A 13802-nucleotide genomic window follows, 5' to 3' on the forward strand; every position below is an offset into this window, starting at 1 on the left:
TTGGAGATTTTTTTCATGTTGTATGTGTCAGCAGATAGTTCCTTTTTATTACTGAGTAGTATTTTCACTGTATGACGTACCATAATTTGTCTTTCCATTCACCAGTTGAAAGACATTTGAGGTCTTTCCAGCTTGGGGCAATTATGAATAAAGCTGCAATGAACATTCTTTTTTTTCCCTTTTTAAGATTATTTATTTATTTATTCGTGAGAGACACAGAGAGAGAGAGAGGCAGAGACACAGGCAGAGGGAGAAGCAGGCTCCACGCAGGGAGCCCAATGCATGACTCGATCCCCAAACTGGGATCGTGCCCTGAGCCAAAGGCAGACACTCAACGACCGAGCCACCCAGGCGTCCCGGTATCAGCAGTCCTTTTAATTTTAGCCATTCTAGTGGGTATAAAGTGGTAATTCATTTTGGTTTTAATTTGCATTTCCTAATGTCTAATGATGTTGAGTGTCTTTTCTTGTGACTGCTTGCCATCCATAGGTTTTCTTTGATGAAGTTTCTGTAAATCTTTTGCCCTATTTACAATTAGGCAATTTGCTTCTTCTAATTGAGTTGTAAGAGTTCTTTATGTGTTCTGAATGCAAATCATTTATTAGGCAAATGATTGGCAAATATTTCTCCCAATCTATGTCTGTGGCTATGGCTTGTCTCTTCATTTTCTTTTCTTTTTCTAAATTATTTTTTGTCTCCAAACTTTTATTTAAATTCTAGATGGTTAACATACAGTGTAATATTGGTTTTAGGAGTAGAACTTAGTGATTCATCACTTATATGTAATACCCAGTGCTCTCATCATAACAAGTGCCCTCCTTAATCCCTATCATCTATCTAGCCTATCCTCCACCCACCTCCCTTATCTCTTCATTTTCTTAATGATAGTTTTTAAAAAAGCAAAAGTTTTTAATTTTGAAGAGTCTAGTTTGTAATTTTTTTTCTCTTGTTATTCATTCTTGTGCCCTATTTAAAAAATTTTTGCAAAGTCAATAAGATTTTCTCCTTTATTTATCTCTCGGCTAGCGCCATTCAATAAATATCATGTAAAACACATATGTAATTTGGGATCCCTGGGTGGTGCCGTGGTTTGGCGCCTGCCTTTGGCCCAGGGCGTGATCCTGGAGACCCGGGATCGGGTCCCACGTCAGGCTTCCGGTGCATGGAGCCTGCTTCTCCCTCTGCCTGTGTCTCTGCCTCTCTCTCACTGTGTGTCTATCATAAATAAATAAAAATTTTTTAAAAATTAAAAAAAACACATATGTAATTTAAAAATTTTTAGCAGCCAAATTTTTTTAAAGGTTAACTTAATTCTAATAATGTGATATATTTAACCTAATATCTTTAAATAATACCTCTTCAACATTTAAGTGATATAAAAATTCAATGATGAAATATTTTACATTTTTTTTATTCTGTCTTCAAAATGTGTTGTATATTTTATATTTTACAGCACACCTAAATCTATAGAAGTTTTTGTTTTTTTTTTTTAAAGATTTTATTTATTTATTCATGAGAGACAGAGAGAGAGAGAGAGAGGCAGAGACACAGGCAGAGGGAGAAGCAGGCTCCATGCAGGGATCCCAACGTAGGACTCGATTCCTGGGTCTCCAGAATCATAACCTGGGCTAAAGGCGGCGCCAAACTGCTGGGCCATCAGGGCTGCCCTTTTAATTCTTTTTTATAATTATTTTAGCTATTCTGTGCTCTTTACATTTCTATTTATATGTTAGAACTAACATAACAATTTCTACCAAAAAAGCCTGCTGAGATTTTTATTTATTGGGAATATGTTGAATCTATAAATCAATATGGGGAGAAATTGACACTGTAACAATAATGAGTGTTTTATGTCAGTCTCAGGCCATCGGTAGTGATAGTATCAGCTAGGAATATCTGAGGCACTCACCTACTTCTAGCAAATCCTCACAGACATTTCTCCAGAGCCAGTCTTATGGCTGGACCAGCCCTTGTGGTTCTTTTTTTTTTTTTTTTTTTTTTTTTGCCCTTGTGGTTCTTATTATGACTACAAGACTTACCTCAGCAAACAACTATAAGGGAACTTTGAAAAAAGATTTGCTGTTTATTACTTACAGGTCCTGGAGGGTACATGGTACATCCAGGGCCACACAGTGAGGTCACAGGGTGGGCTGGGGGACTTGGAATTTGGTCTGAGGGTGGGGTGCCCAGGGTTTGGCAGGTTCCCTCTTTATTGGTGAATTTAAAACATAAGAGCAGGAATTACAGTGTCACTCAAGTGGTCATTTTCCTCCATTTCCCAGGACTTTCTAAAAGGGAAACTTTATAGGTGAGAGCAGACTAGCTCTTCATCTAGTTATATAGCTGGCAATATGTTTATTCAAGATGGGAGTCTTTGAAATGGTTGCCTCAATAATCAAAAGGTTGATGTCAATCACTTACATTACAATCAAAAAAGCTTATTGTCAGTGAGATACCACTTTACACCAGTGCGAATAGCTAAAATTAACAAGACAGGAAACAACAAATGTTGGTGAGGATGTAGAGAAAGGGGAACCCTCTTACACTGTTGGTGGGAATGCAAGCTGTACAAACACTCTGGAAAACAGTCTCAAGAACTTTAAATAGAGCTACCCTACAACCCAGCAATTGCACTACTGGGTCAAAGATATAGATATAGTGAAACAACAGGACACCTGCACTCCAGTGTTCATAGCAGCAATGTTAACAATAACCAGAATGTGGGAGGAGCCAAGATGTCCTTAGACAGATGAATGGGTAAAGAAGAGTGTATACACACACACACAATGGAATATTACTCAGCCATCGGAAAGGATGAGTACCTACCATTTACATAGACATTGATGGAACTGGAGGGTATTATATTAAGTGAAATAAGTTAATCGGAGAAAGACAGTTATCATATGGTTTCACTCATGTATGGAATATAATAGTGCAAGGGACCATAAGGGAAGAAAGGGAAACTGAATGGGGAAAAATTAAAGGAAGACACAACATGAGAGACTTTTAAATCTGGGAAACAAACTGAGGGTTGCTGAAGGGGAAATGGGTGGGGGGCTGGGGTGACTGGGTGATGGGCATTAAGGAGGGCATGTGAAGTGATGAGTACTGGATGTTATACTATCTGTTGCTAAATTGAATTTAAATTAAAAAAAAATCTTACTGGGGTGCCTGGGTGGCTTAGTTTGTTAAATATCTGCCTTCAGCTCAGGTCATGATCCCAGGGTCCTGGGATCAAGCCCCACGTGGGGCTCCCTGCTCAGCGGGGAGCCTGCTTCTCCCTCTCCCTCTGCCTGCCACTACCCCTGCTTGTGCTCTTCTTCTATCTGTTAAGTAAATAAATAAAATCTTAAAAAGAAAAAAAAAGCTTATTGTCAGATACTTAAATGCTACAGTGAGTTGGTTCATGAACGTAGTATGCTTTTATATATTTTAATTTTTCTCTCCTATTTTATACTTTTCAAGTCTTACACATCTGTTCATTTATACCTGGATATTTCATAGTTTTAACTTTATTCTAAGTGGTTTTCCTTTTTTCAGTTTTTAATTATGTATTGCTAGTACATAATTGTATTTTTATATACAATTGAATTTTGCATATTGATCCTGTGGTATTTACAACCTTGCTAACCTCACAATTTTAACAGCTTTTTTGTAGCTTCCTTGGGATTTTCTGTATAGATGATTATTTTATCTATGAACAAAGACAGTTCTACCTCTGTATGCCTTCTTTGTAATTTTTAGCTAATTAATTTGCCTTATTGCATTGGCTGGGACCTCCAGTATAATATTGAATAGAAATGCTGAGAACAGACATCTTTGTCTTATTAACTGATCTTAGGAGGAAAGCATTTAATTGTTCACCATTAAGTATAATGTAATTGTAAGCTTCTTTATAAATGTCCTTAATCGGGTTAGAGAACATCCCTTCTGTTCCTAGTTTTCTGTTTTTATCATGAAAAGATGTTGAATTTTGTCAGATACTTTTGCTGTTCTGTTATTATTGATGTGTTCATATGGATATTCTTTTTTAGTTAACAAATATGAATTATGTTGTTTGACTCTTTTTTAACATTGAATTTTGAATATTAAACCAAGCTTGCATCCTGGAGTGAGCCCTACTTGGTCATGATATATGTATTAGCCTTTTTATTTATTACTAGATTTAATTTGCTAAAACTTTGGTTTTTTTAATTTGAAGATCTGATTGACTTTATTAAGTAATTCATGAATTAAGTAGCATCCTATCTAGCATGTAGTGGGTAACTCCCTTGTTAAGGACTTTTGCGTTTGTTCATGAAGGGTATTGGTCTGTAGTTTTTTTCTCCTTGTGATGTCTTTGTCTGGTTTTGTTATCAACAACTCCAGACGATTTTAATGTTTGCTAAAGTTTGAAAACCACTACTATAGCCTATTCTAAGGCTTGGTAATGCCCTTGCTTTAAGAATACTTGGTGGAGGGATGCCTGGGACGTTTAGTGGTTGAGTCTCTGCCTTCGGCTCAGGGTGGGATTCCAGAGTTCCCAGATCAAGTCCCACATTGGGCTCCCTGCAGGGAGCCTGCTTCTCCCCCTGCCTGTGTCTCTGCCTTCTTTCTGTGTCTCTCATGAATAAATAAATGAAATCTTAAAAAAAAAAAAAAAAAAAAAAAAAGAACACTTGGTGGAAGTGTTTGAGAAGCACTTTCAAAGATTTTTGAGAAGGATGACACTGAGAATTGTATTCTCAAAGCATCAGTTCTGGCATCAGTGAATAATGAATTGGTTTCAGCCTCACTGAGTAATCAGGGAAATGCAAATTAAAAACCACAGTGAGAACTATTTTCATACCTATTAGCTTGGCAAAAAGTAGGAATCTGACAATTCCAAGATGTAGTAGGAAGTTTTGTTCACTGTTAATAGAATCATTTAGCTGAATCCCTTTTGAGAGAAATTTATCCTTATCCTGTAAAGCTGAATTTATTCTATAATCCAGAAATTTATTTTCTAGATATTTTCAGAGAAATACCCTTACACTTCAGAAGCTGTTCCACCCTCATGAACTCCTATCTAGTCATGGCCCTCCTACCTCCCTATCCTGACTTTATGGTAGTCATGTATTCGCTTTCCTTTGTAGTTTTAACCACTTGGGTATACATCCTAAACAATATGGCCATATCTTGCTGGGTTTTTAAAATTTCTAAATTGGAATTAGAGGGGTGCTTGGGTGGCCCAGTCAGTTGGGCATAGTTTGTTCATTTTCATTACTGTGTAGTATTCCAGTGTGTGAGTAAACTATTTGCCTTCCCAACTGCTAATGGACACTTGAGGTGTTTCTAGTTTTTAGCTGTTATAAGCAAGTGTTCAGTGAGTACATTGATTTGATTTTCAAATGTTAAAGCAGCCTTTTGTTGCTGAGATAAGATAAATCAACTTGGCCATTGTATAGTATCCTTTTCATGTATTGACGAATCCAATTTGTTAATATTTTAAGATTTTATGGTTCTGCTCCCAAGGGAGGCTGATCTGTAATTTTCCTTTTTATAACAGCCTTGTCAGATTTTGTATCAGGATGTTAGATTCATAATGTAAGTTGGGATTCTGTTCTCTTCCTATTATCTGAGCAGTTTGTATTAAGACTAGAATTCCTTTGTCTGAAATTTAGTGTTGTTGGCATAAAGTTGGCCATAAAGTTCCTATAACACCTTTTATTATTTTTATTTTTTACTTAAATTTTACTTAGTTAACATACAGTGCAATATTGGTTTCTGGAGTAGAATTCAGTGATTCATCACTTATACAACACCCAGTGCTCATCACAAGTGCCCTTCTTAGTACCCTTCACCCATCTGATCCATCCCCCCCACCTCTCTCCATCAATCCTCAGTTCTCGTATGAGTGAGATCATACAGTATTTGTATTACTTTGAGTTATTTCACTTAGCATAATACACTTTAGCTCCATCCACGTTGCAAATGGCAAAATTTCATTATTTTTGATTGTGAGTAGTATCCCATTGTATATATATACCACATCTTTATGCATTCATCAATGAACAATTTGGGATCCCTCTATAGTTTGGCTATTGTTGATAATATTCGTATAAACATCGGGGTTCATGTACTCCTTCAAATCTATATTTTTATATTCTTTAGGTAAATACCTAGTAGTATAATTCCTGGGTCATTGGGTAGTTCTATTTTTAACTTTTTTTTTAAGATTTTATTTATTTATGAGAGGCACACAGAGAGAGACAGACACGGGCAGAGGGAGAAGCAGGTTCCATGCAGGGAGCCCAACATGGGACTCAATCCCGGGCCCCCCTAGATCACGCCCTGGCTGAATATGGCGCTAAACCGCTGAGCCACCCGGGCTGCCCTATTTTTAACTTTTTAAGGAACTTCCAAACTGTTCTCAGAGTGGCTACACCAGTTTGCATTCCCACCAACAGTGCAAAAGGGTTCCTCTTTGTCCACATCCTTGCCAACACTTGCTGTGTCTTGTGTTGTTGATTTTAGCCATTTTGACAGGTGTGAGGTGGTATCTCAGCACAGTTTTGATTTGTATTTCCCTGGTTATGAGTGATGTTGAGCGTCTTTTCATGTGTCGATTAGCCATCGGGATGTCTTCTTTGGAGAAGTATCTATTCATGTTTTCTCATTACTTAACTGGATTGTTTTTTGGGTGTTGAGTTGATAAGTTCCTTACAGGAATGTAAGGAACTGTAGTTCCAACTTATAGTTGTATACTAACTCTTTATCAGATATTGTTGTTTGCAGATATCTTCTCCTATTCCATAGGCCACCTTTTAGTTTTGTTGTTTTCCCTCTAACACCTTTTAACTATATAACAGCATCTAGAATGATGTTCCTATCTTCATTCCTAATGTTGTTTTGTGCCTTCTTTTTTTTTTCTTGCTTAAGCTTGCAAGGGGCTTATCAGTTCTTTCAGTCTTTTTAAGATCCAACTCTCAGGCAGCCCCGGTGGCTCAGTGGTTTAGCGCTGCCTTCAGCCCAGGAACCTGATCCTGGAGTCCCAGGATTGAGTCCCATGTCGGGCTCCCTGCATGGAGCCTGCTTCTCCCTCTGCCTGTGTCTCTGCCTCTCTCTCTCTCTCTTTCTCTCTTTGTCTCCTTGAATAAATAAATAAACTTTCTCTTAAAAAAAAAAAAAAAAAAAAGAACCAACTCTCACCTTTTATTAATCCCATTAAACATTTTCTGTTTCATTACTTTGTCTTTATCTCATTTCCTTTCATCTCCTTTGTTTTTGTTATTTTCTCTCTTGAGTTGGTTGCTTAGCCCTTTACTTTCTAGCCTTTCTTCTTTTTCGATTATGAGCATTTTAAAACTAGAAGCTTCCCTACATCCCTGAAGATCAGTGATGATCATCAGCATTTAGAGATTGCTGCCTCCCTCTTGATAGTTGTGCTTGGACTGCTGTGACTCTTTAGCACCATATTCCTTCCTGCAGCCCAGCTATTCTTTACATGTGATTGTGCATGAGAGTGGGTGCCCTACTTAATGCACACGTCCAACTGGGGCCCAAATACAGCAGAAAGAACAGAAGCCACTGCTTATTGCAGGGTATGGTGGGATGCTAGTATGCATCTCAGCCTGTCTCTAGGTATTGTCTAGACCATGTGTACTATCAGGGGAACCCCTGGCAAGCTGCCCCCTTCAGAGTTTCTCTTATTATATCCTTACAAATTTTTATTCTTTATTTTACAAATAGAATTTTTATTTTAAAGCCAAAGAATATGACATTTTAATGTTATGCTTGTGTACTTTGTAATGTTTTAATAATTTTTGCATTTATCCTAATTGATGGGATATTTTACCTGTTCTCTGAATGATGTGAACAGAATTTATACCTCATAAAAAGTATGTTTCATGTATTCAGCATTAAGTACCATTTCATTAAGCCAACAAGGCGCCATGTCCTGAATTAGAGTTTCAGTCATTCTTATGGTGGGATATGGATCTTTATCATCATTTGTGAACAAGAGACATTTATTTAATATAAAGTCCAGTGAATTTCATCATATGGATGATAACCTAGTCAGTACCTGCTGTAGACATTCAGAAACTATTTATCGAAACACCTGATATGTTCACAAAAATTTAAAATATTTTTTACTGGCTTTTTTACTCCAGAATATAGAATGGAATATTCTTTCTGTGAGATGTATCTTAGTGGACTTGACAATTTGAAAAGCAGGGCACTCTTCCATTGAGCTCCTGGGTAGATATCTCATTCTACTCTGTCCCCCCTGTAAACTGACAGGCATCCTACAAAGTCTGAACAACCAGCTTTGCATGCATTATCCATCACTGGACCTGAGGGGGATGGGAAATACTTGTCCTGGCCCATCTCTGTCTCAGCCTAACCAGGCTGTTTCATGAGGCTGAAAATGCCACACAGTATGTCCCCTCAGATACCACAAAAATAGATTATTTTCTTTTTCTTCTTTTTTAGTTTTTTAGTTTTTAAAAAGATTTTATGTATTTATTTGAGAGAAATGGCGAGCCTGATGGGGGCAAGATGAATAGAGGAGAGGGAGAAGCAGACTGTCTTCTGAGCAGGGAGTTCAATGCGGGGCTCAATCTCAGGACCTAGAAATCATGACCTGAGCCAAAGGCAGATACTTAACCAACTGAGCCACCAAATTAGACTATTTTCAACTGATACTATCATCGTTCATAGTTTTATTTATTTATTTTAAAAGTTTTTATTTATTTATTCACAAGAGACACAGAGAGAGAGGCAGAGACACAGGCAGAGGGAGAAGCAGGCTCCATGCAGGGAGCCCGATATGGGACTCGATCCTGAGACTCCAGGATCACGCCCTGGTCCAAAGGCAGGTGCCGCTGAGGCACCCGGGGATCCCCCCCCCCCTCATGGTTTTATTTAAAATTTTTCTTCTTGGGATCCCTAGGTGGCGCAGCGGTTTGGCGCCTGCCTTTGGCCCAGGGCGTGATCCTGGAGACCCGGGATCGAATCCCACATCAGGCTCCCGGTGCATGGAGCCTGCTTCTTCTTCTGCCTGTGTCTCTGCCTCTCTCTCTCTCTCTCTCTGTGACTATCATAAATAAATAAAAATTAAAAAAAATAAAATAAAATTTTTCTTCTTAAATTGTTTGTGAACTATGATAATCCTTTCTGGTGATATATTAGCAAGTTAGTAAAATTAAAGGGATTAGAGATGATCCTCTTGATTCCACCAGCTATGTCCCCTACCTCCTATGACAAAGTTATCTTCTGAGCTCCTGAGGAAACTCATCTGTAAAATGCAATGGCAATAGTACTGAGTTTATCTTCTTGGGAGATTGTGTGAAACCAATATACATGCAGCTCACACCAGAGTGCCTGCTGGGAGTGAGCACACAGCATCGTTAGCAGGTTCTGTTTTATTTGAGCTCCTCTGTTCATCAAACTCATTCTCTTCACACTCATTCTTTTCACCCTGTAGACATGCCTGAGTCTCTCTTGTCCTCAAAATACACACGTTTCTCCACTCACTCCGTTTTCACTCCAGCTACTAGCTTCTCATTCCTTTCACAGGCAGGCATATTCAAAGTGTGGGTCTCACAGTGTGAACTAGCAGAAGCCAGACACAAAAGGCAATGTATGATTCCATTTATATGAAGTTAAGGTACAGCCTTACTTTCCTTAACAGGAGTTAAGGAAAACTGCAAGGACAGAAGTCAGATACAATTACCTAATAGGTGAAGTAGTGGTGGTTTTGACTGAAAAACACTCCATAGGGTGGAGGCCAGAAAGATTTTCTGTTGTGTTTTTCTCTTTTTTTAAAGATTTTATTTATCCATTCATGAGAGAGGCGGAGAAGCAGGCTCCACGCAGGCAGCCCGACATGGGACCCGATCCCAGGTCTCCAGGATCATGCCCTGGGCCAAAGGCGGCACTAAACCGCTGAGCCACTAGGGCCACCCAGATTTTCTGTTTTGATCTAGGGGGTGGTCACACAGGTGCATACATGTGTGAAAATTTATTGGCTGCAGCTGTGAAAAATGAGCCCTGTAAATTAGGCTATTACACATCTATCTAAACAAAAAGAGTTCACTCAACCTTCACCACCTGTCACTTTTGTGGCTCATCCCTACCATTCACATTCTTGGTCACCAGAATGTTTCCACACATTTGAATCATTATTACTCTTGACCTCCCAGCAACACTGAACACTGGTAATCACATCTTCCTTTATTAAACTCCCTTCTTGGACCTAGAAACTACTCTTCTTCCTGGTGACCATGCCTCTGGTTCCCCTTTAGTTTCCTTCAGCAACCTCTGTCAGGAAGCTCTTTGTGTAACTCTAGAATCTCATGCTGATTTGGCTCTGCTGGGTACAGGGTACCTACCCAGCACAGCAGCATAGAAACTCACAGGCACCCCTTTATAAAGCTGTGGCTTTTACTGACATGGAGCAGTGATTATTACATAGTGAACTGGGACTAGACTAACTGAGGAATGGCAGCCTCAGCTGGAAGGTGTCCACTTGGAGTTCTCTGTGGTAGTTGAAAGACGTTGAAGTCTTAACAAAAATTCAGAAGTGTAGATTCTTCTGAAGACATAAGACCCACATAGAATGAGGACACATGATTAGTATTGAATTATCCAGTATAGATGGTTATTGCTCCAGATGTTAAGAGAAAGGTGTCAGAGACTGAAGTGAGCTTGTGAAAGCCTCTTCTCCTGTGTCTGCTTGCTTAACTCTTGCCTCATTCCAGCCTTTGCTCAAATCTCACCCTCTTGATGAAATTCTGCTGTATACTGTAGCCATCTCCTCCCCCCAGTACTCCAGATCCCACCTTCCTCTACTTTCTCTCTATAGTAGTACTTAATTGCCTTCTAACACAATAGTATCATTTGCTGATTCATCATGTTAATTGTTTGCAGTTTGTTTGCCCTATCAGCCTGTAATTTCCACAAGGGTAGGGATATTTGTTTTGTCCACGTACATCTCACATGCCTAGAACAGTGCTTTGGCACATACTAAGTTCATAAATACCCATTGAATTACCTGAATGACTGGTTCAGCCAAGTGGTTTAAAATCCAAGCAAGGAAAAGAAAAGCCTGAGGCTCATAAGGGTGACATTAACCCACATTATAGTACCTCCCTCACCAAGGCAGAGCTTTCTCCAGATCCACACTGTCCTCTGGAGGGCTGCATTTGGTCGTGCCAGGAGTCACCTTGATATTGTCTGTAGCAGTCTTGGCTGCTGCTCCCCCCAGTCACAGATTCCTGAGCAGCAACAATAGTAATGCTATGTATAATTGGCAACCCAAGTATTATCCAGGGGAAAAATGTAAATATTCCATGTCAGGAAGTGAGAGATGTGTGTTATAGTTGGACTGACATCCCCAGGGACCAGGATCCTTTCATTTTGTACTGAATTTGTTAGCCACTGGTTAATTTGTAGAGTTAGAAAATAAATACAAATCAGAGCTCGGGCAATGAGATGATCTATTTCTGTGTCTTTCACCAATACGTATGTATGTATGTATAGCTCTGACAACCTTCTCTCCCTTCCCAGGGTGAAAAGGCTGATAGCTTCTACATTATAGAGTCTGGTGAGGTGAGCATCCTGATCAGAAGCAAGGTGAGTCTGCATGTGATGGTACAAGTGAGGCCAGGTGCATGCACAGGAAGTAGCTGCTTGCTTTCAATAATGTGAAATGTGTCTAGTGTAACAAAACCATCATTGTTCTATGGAACTGGCAAAGACCCATGTTTAAGTATCTCCAGTGGTAGGAATTTATTATATTTCTCCTTATTCCTATAGCCTTTGCCTCTGTGACATAATTAATGATATGAGAAATATTGGCCTACAAATCAATAAGACAAAGATAAACACAGCTTAGTAAAAAGTGGGGTAATTACATGATAAAGGTGTACACGTGGGTGTTGAATATGAAAAAAATCTTCCTTCCTAGAGTACTGGTGGGGAGGTCTGTTGGACCAGTATTACTATGCCATTTCATGGATAGGGAGGCCTAGAAAACTGATGACCTGTAGGTGGGAGGAGTGATCCTTATCATAAATCCATTGTCACCAGATTTCCCTATTCCAAATTTTTTAAGAATGTAGAATTTATTAAAATGGTTAAATATAATACTAACCTAATATGAAACCTTTCACAGAATATCTTTAGTAAAAGTTAAATATGGAGAAAGAAAAAGATGATTACCACCTATAAGATGGCTTGATTCCTGATGAAAAATAGATCTACTGTTTCACATGAAACAATAGGTTGAAACGTCTCTGTTCTTTTACTTGTTTTTGGACTAGTGATATATGTTTGCACATTTCTCAAATACTCATTGACACCTCCTGATCACAGCATAGTGTTGGGTATGTGGGACCAGCAGCACTGTGGCCCTGGGGAATGAGGGAACTAACTTGTCAGGAATGCAGTCCTGGGCTCTGCCCCAGACCTACTAATCAGAATCTACATTGTAACAAAACCCCAAGAGAGCTGGTTTTCCTGTGACAGTGTGGTAACTGCTACTCTAAAGAAGGGACTAGATGGGCACAAACACATCTGCAGCCCCAGAGAATGCTGCAGAAATTGGAAAGAGTGTTGGCTCTGATGGAGCAGATCAACTTCAGAGCAGACAGGTTGGGGCAAAAGTGTGGAAGGAGGATTAACCGCCGATAACCTAAAGAGCCTCTTAGAGATTAAGACTAATTCTTACCAATAAACTCTAAATAATTTTTTACTTAAATTATTGCTTAGCAGATGGATTTGTTAAAAAAAAGGAAATTAGATATTAAATATAATATGCTACATTATTTTCACTAATTTGAAATTACAAATTCCAACCTGCTTGATTTCTTAATACAGAGTTAAATCACTAAATATCCAGGTTGAAAATTATCAAAAAATGTTTTTAATTACTCACCTCTTCTAAAAAAAATGTATATGTGGGGGGGAGGAACCACTAACTTAAGATACACACTGTACCTAAAAGAAAATTTGTCACTGTATTGTTTGAGAAAGGCATAGTCTCAAATCAAAAAGAAGTAAACCCAGGATTGTGCCTTAACCTAAGAGAAACACTGACATCATTTAGCAGCAATTAGCTTTTCCCTTGTGCCTTAGAAGTTAGCATCTACCAAAAGAAGAGCATTCACATATATATAAAATATGTGTAAATGTATATTAAAATACATATGTATTTTATGTTAATATATAATGTATGTTATAACAATTGGATATATATTTTCTTTGGAAGATATATCTAAATCTCCCAAAGAAAATGGTCTGTTCCCTACCTAAATTAGTCATTACCTGAAATGTGTTGGGACTTGGATGAAGCCCCAGGTAAAAGCCAACTCCTCTAATTAAATCAGACCACTAAGATGAATTAGCCCATGCAGTTTACATGGTACAGTTAGTGTCTCCACAAAGTGAATTTCTTAATAATTGTGTTAAGTGTGCTGAGAAGGGAATGCAAGTGTGTGTGACTTGACATGCCCAGCTGTGATTCTAGAATCAGCCTAGGTCATGTTTTCCACCTGCTCTAGACTAAAGCAAACAAGGATGGTGGGAACCAGGAGGTTGAGATTGCCCGTTGCCATAAAGGGCAGTACTTTGGAGAGCTTGCACTGGTCACCAACAAACCCAGAGCTGCTTCAGCTTATGCAGTGGGAGATGTCAAATGCTTAGGTAAGAAAAACAAATTCTTTATGCATTTATACTTTTTTTTTCTAACACGCAGTACTTTTTTTTTCCCCATCAGTAAGCCTTGTCTCATTTCACCAGTTCTCACACACCTCTAGGCTTGAACGGTCTGTGGGGCC

At 38.7% G+C, this 13802-nt stretch overlaps 1 protein-coding gene across 2 annotated transcripts in view; it reads left to right on the top strand.

Moving 5' to 3' along the window:
• The window catches only part of PRKAR2A (protein kinase cAMP-dependent type II regulatory subunit alpha), a 111577-nt gene that overhangs the window by 93474 nt on the left and 4301 nt on the right, over window positions 1-13802 (top strand). For both annotated transcript variants that reach the window (XM_038566512.1, XM_038566513.1), the window contains exons 9-10: window positions 11533-11598; window positions 13527-13668. In XM_038566512.1, coding sequence (XP_038422440.1) covers window positions 11533-11598; window positions 13527-13668 — 208 coding nt within the window. The remainder of the gene's footprint in view (window positions 1-11532; window positions 11599-13526; window positions 13669-13802) is intronic.

Source organism: Canis lupus, chromosome 20, assembly GCF_011100685.1.
Source record: "Canis lupus familiaris isolate Mischka breed German Shepherd chromosome 20, alternate assembly UU_Cfam_GSD_1.0, whole genome shotgun sequence".
NCBI classification, from domain to species: Eukaryota; Metazoa; Chordata; class Mammalia; order Carnivora; family Canidae; genus Canis; species Canis lupus.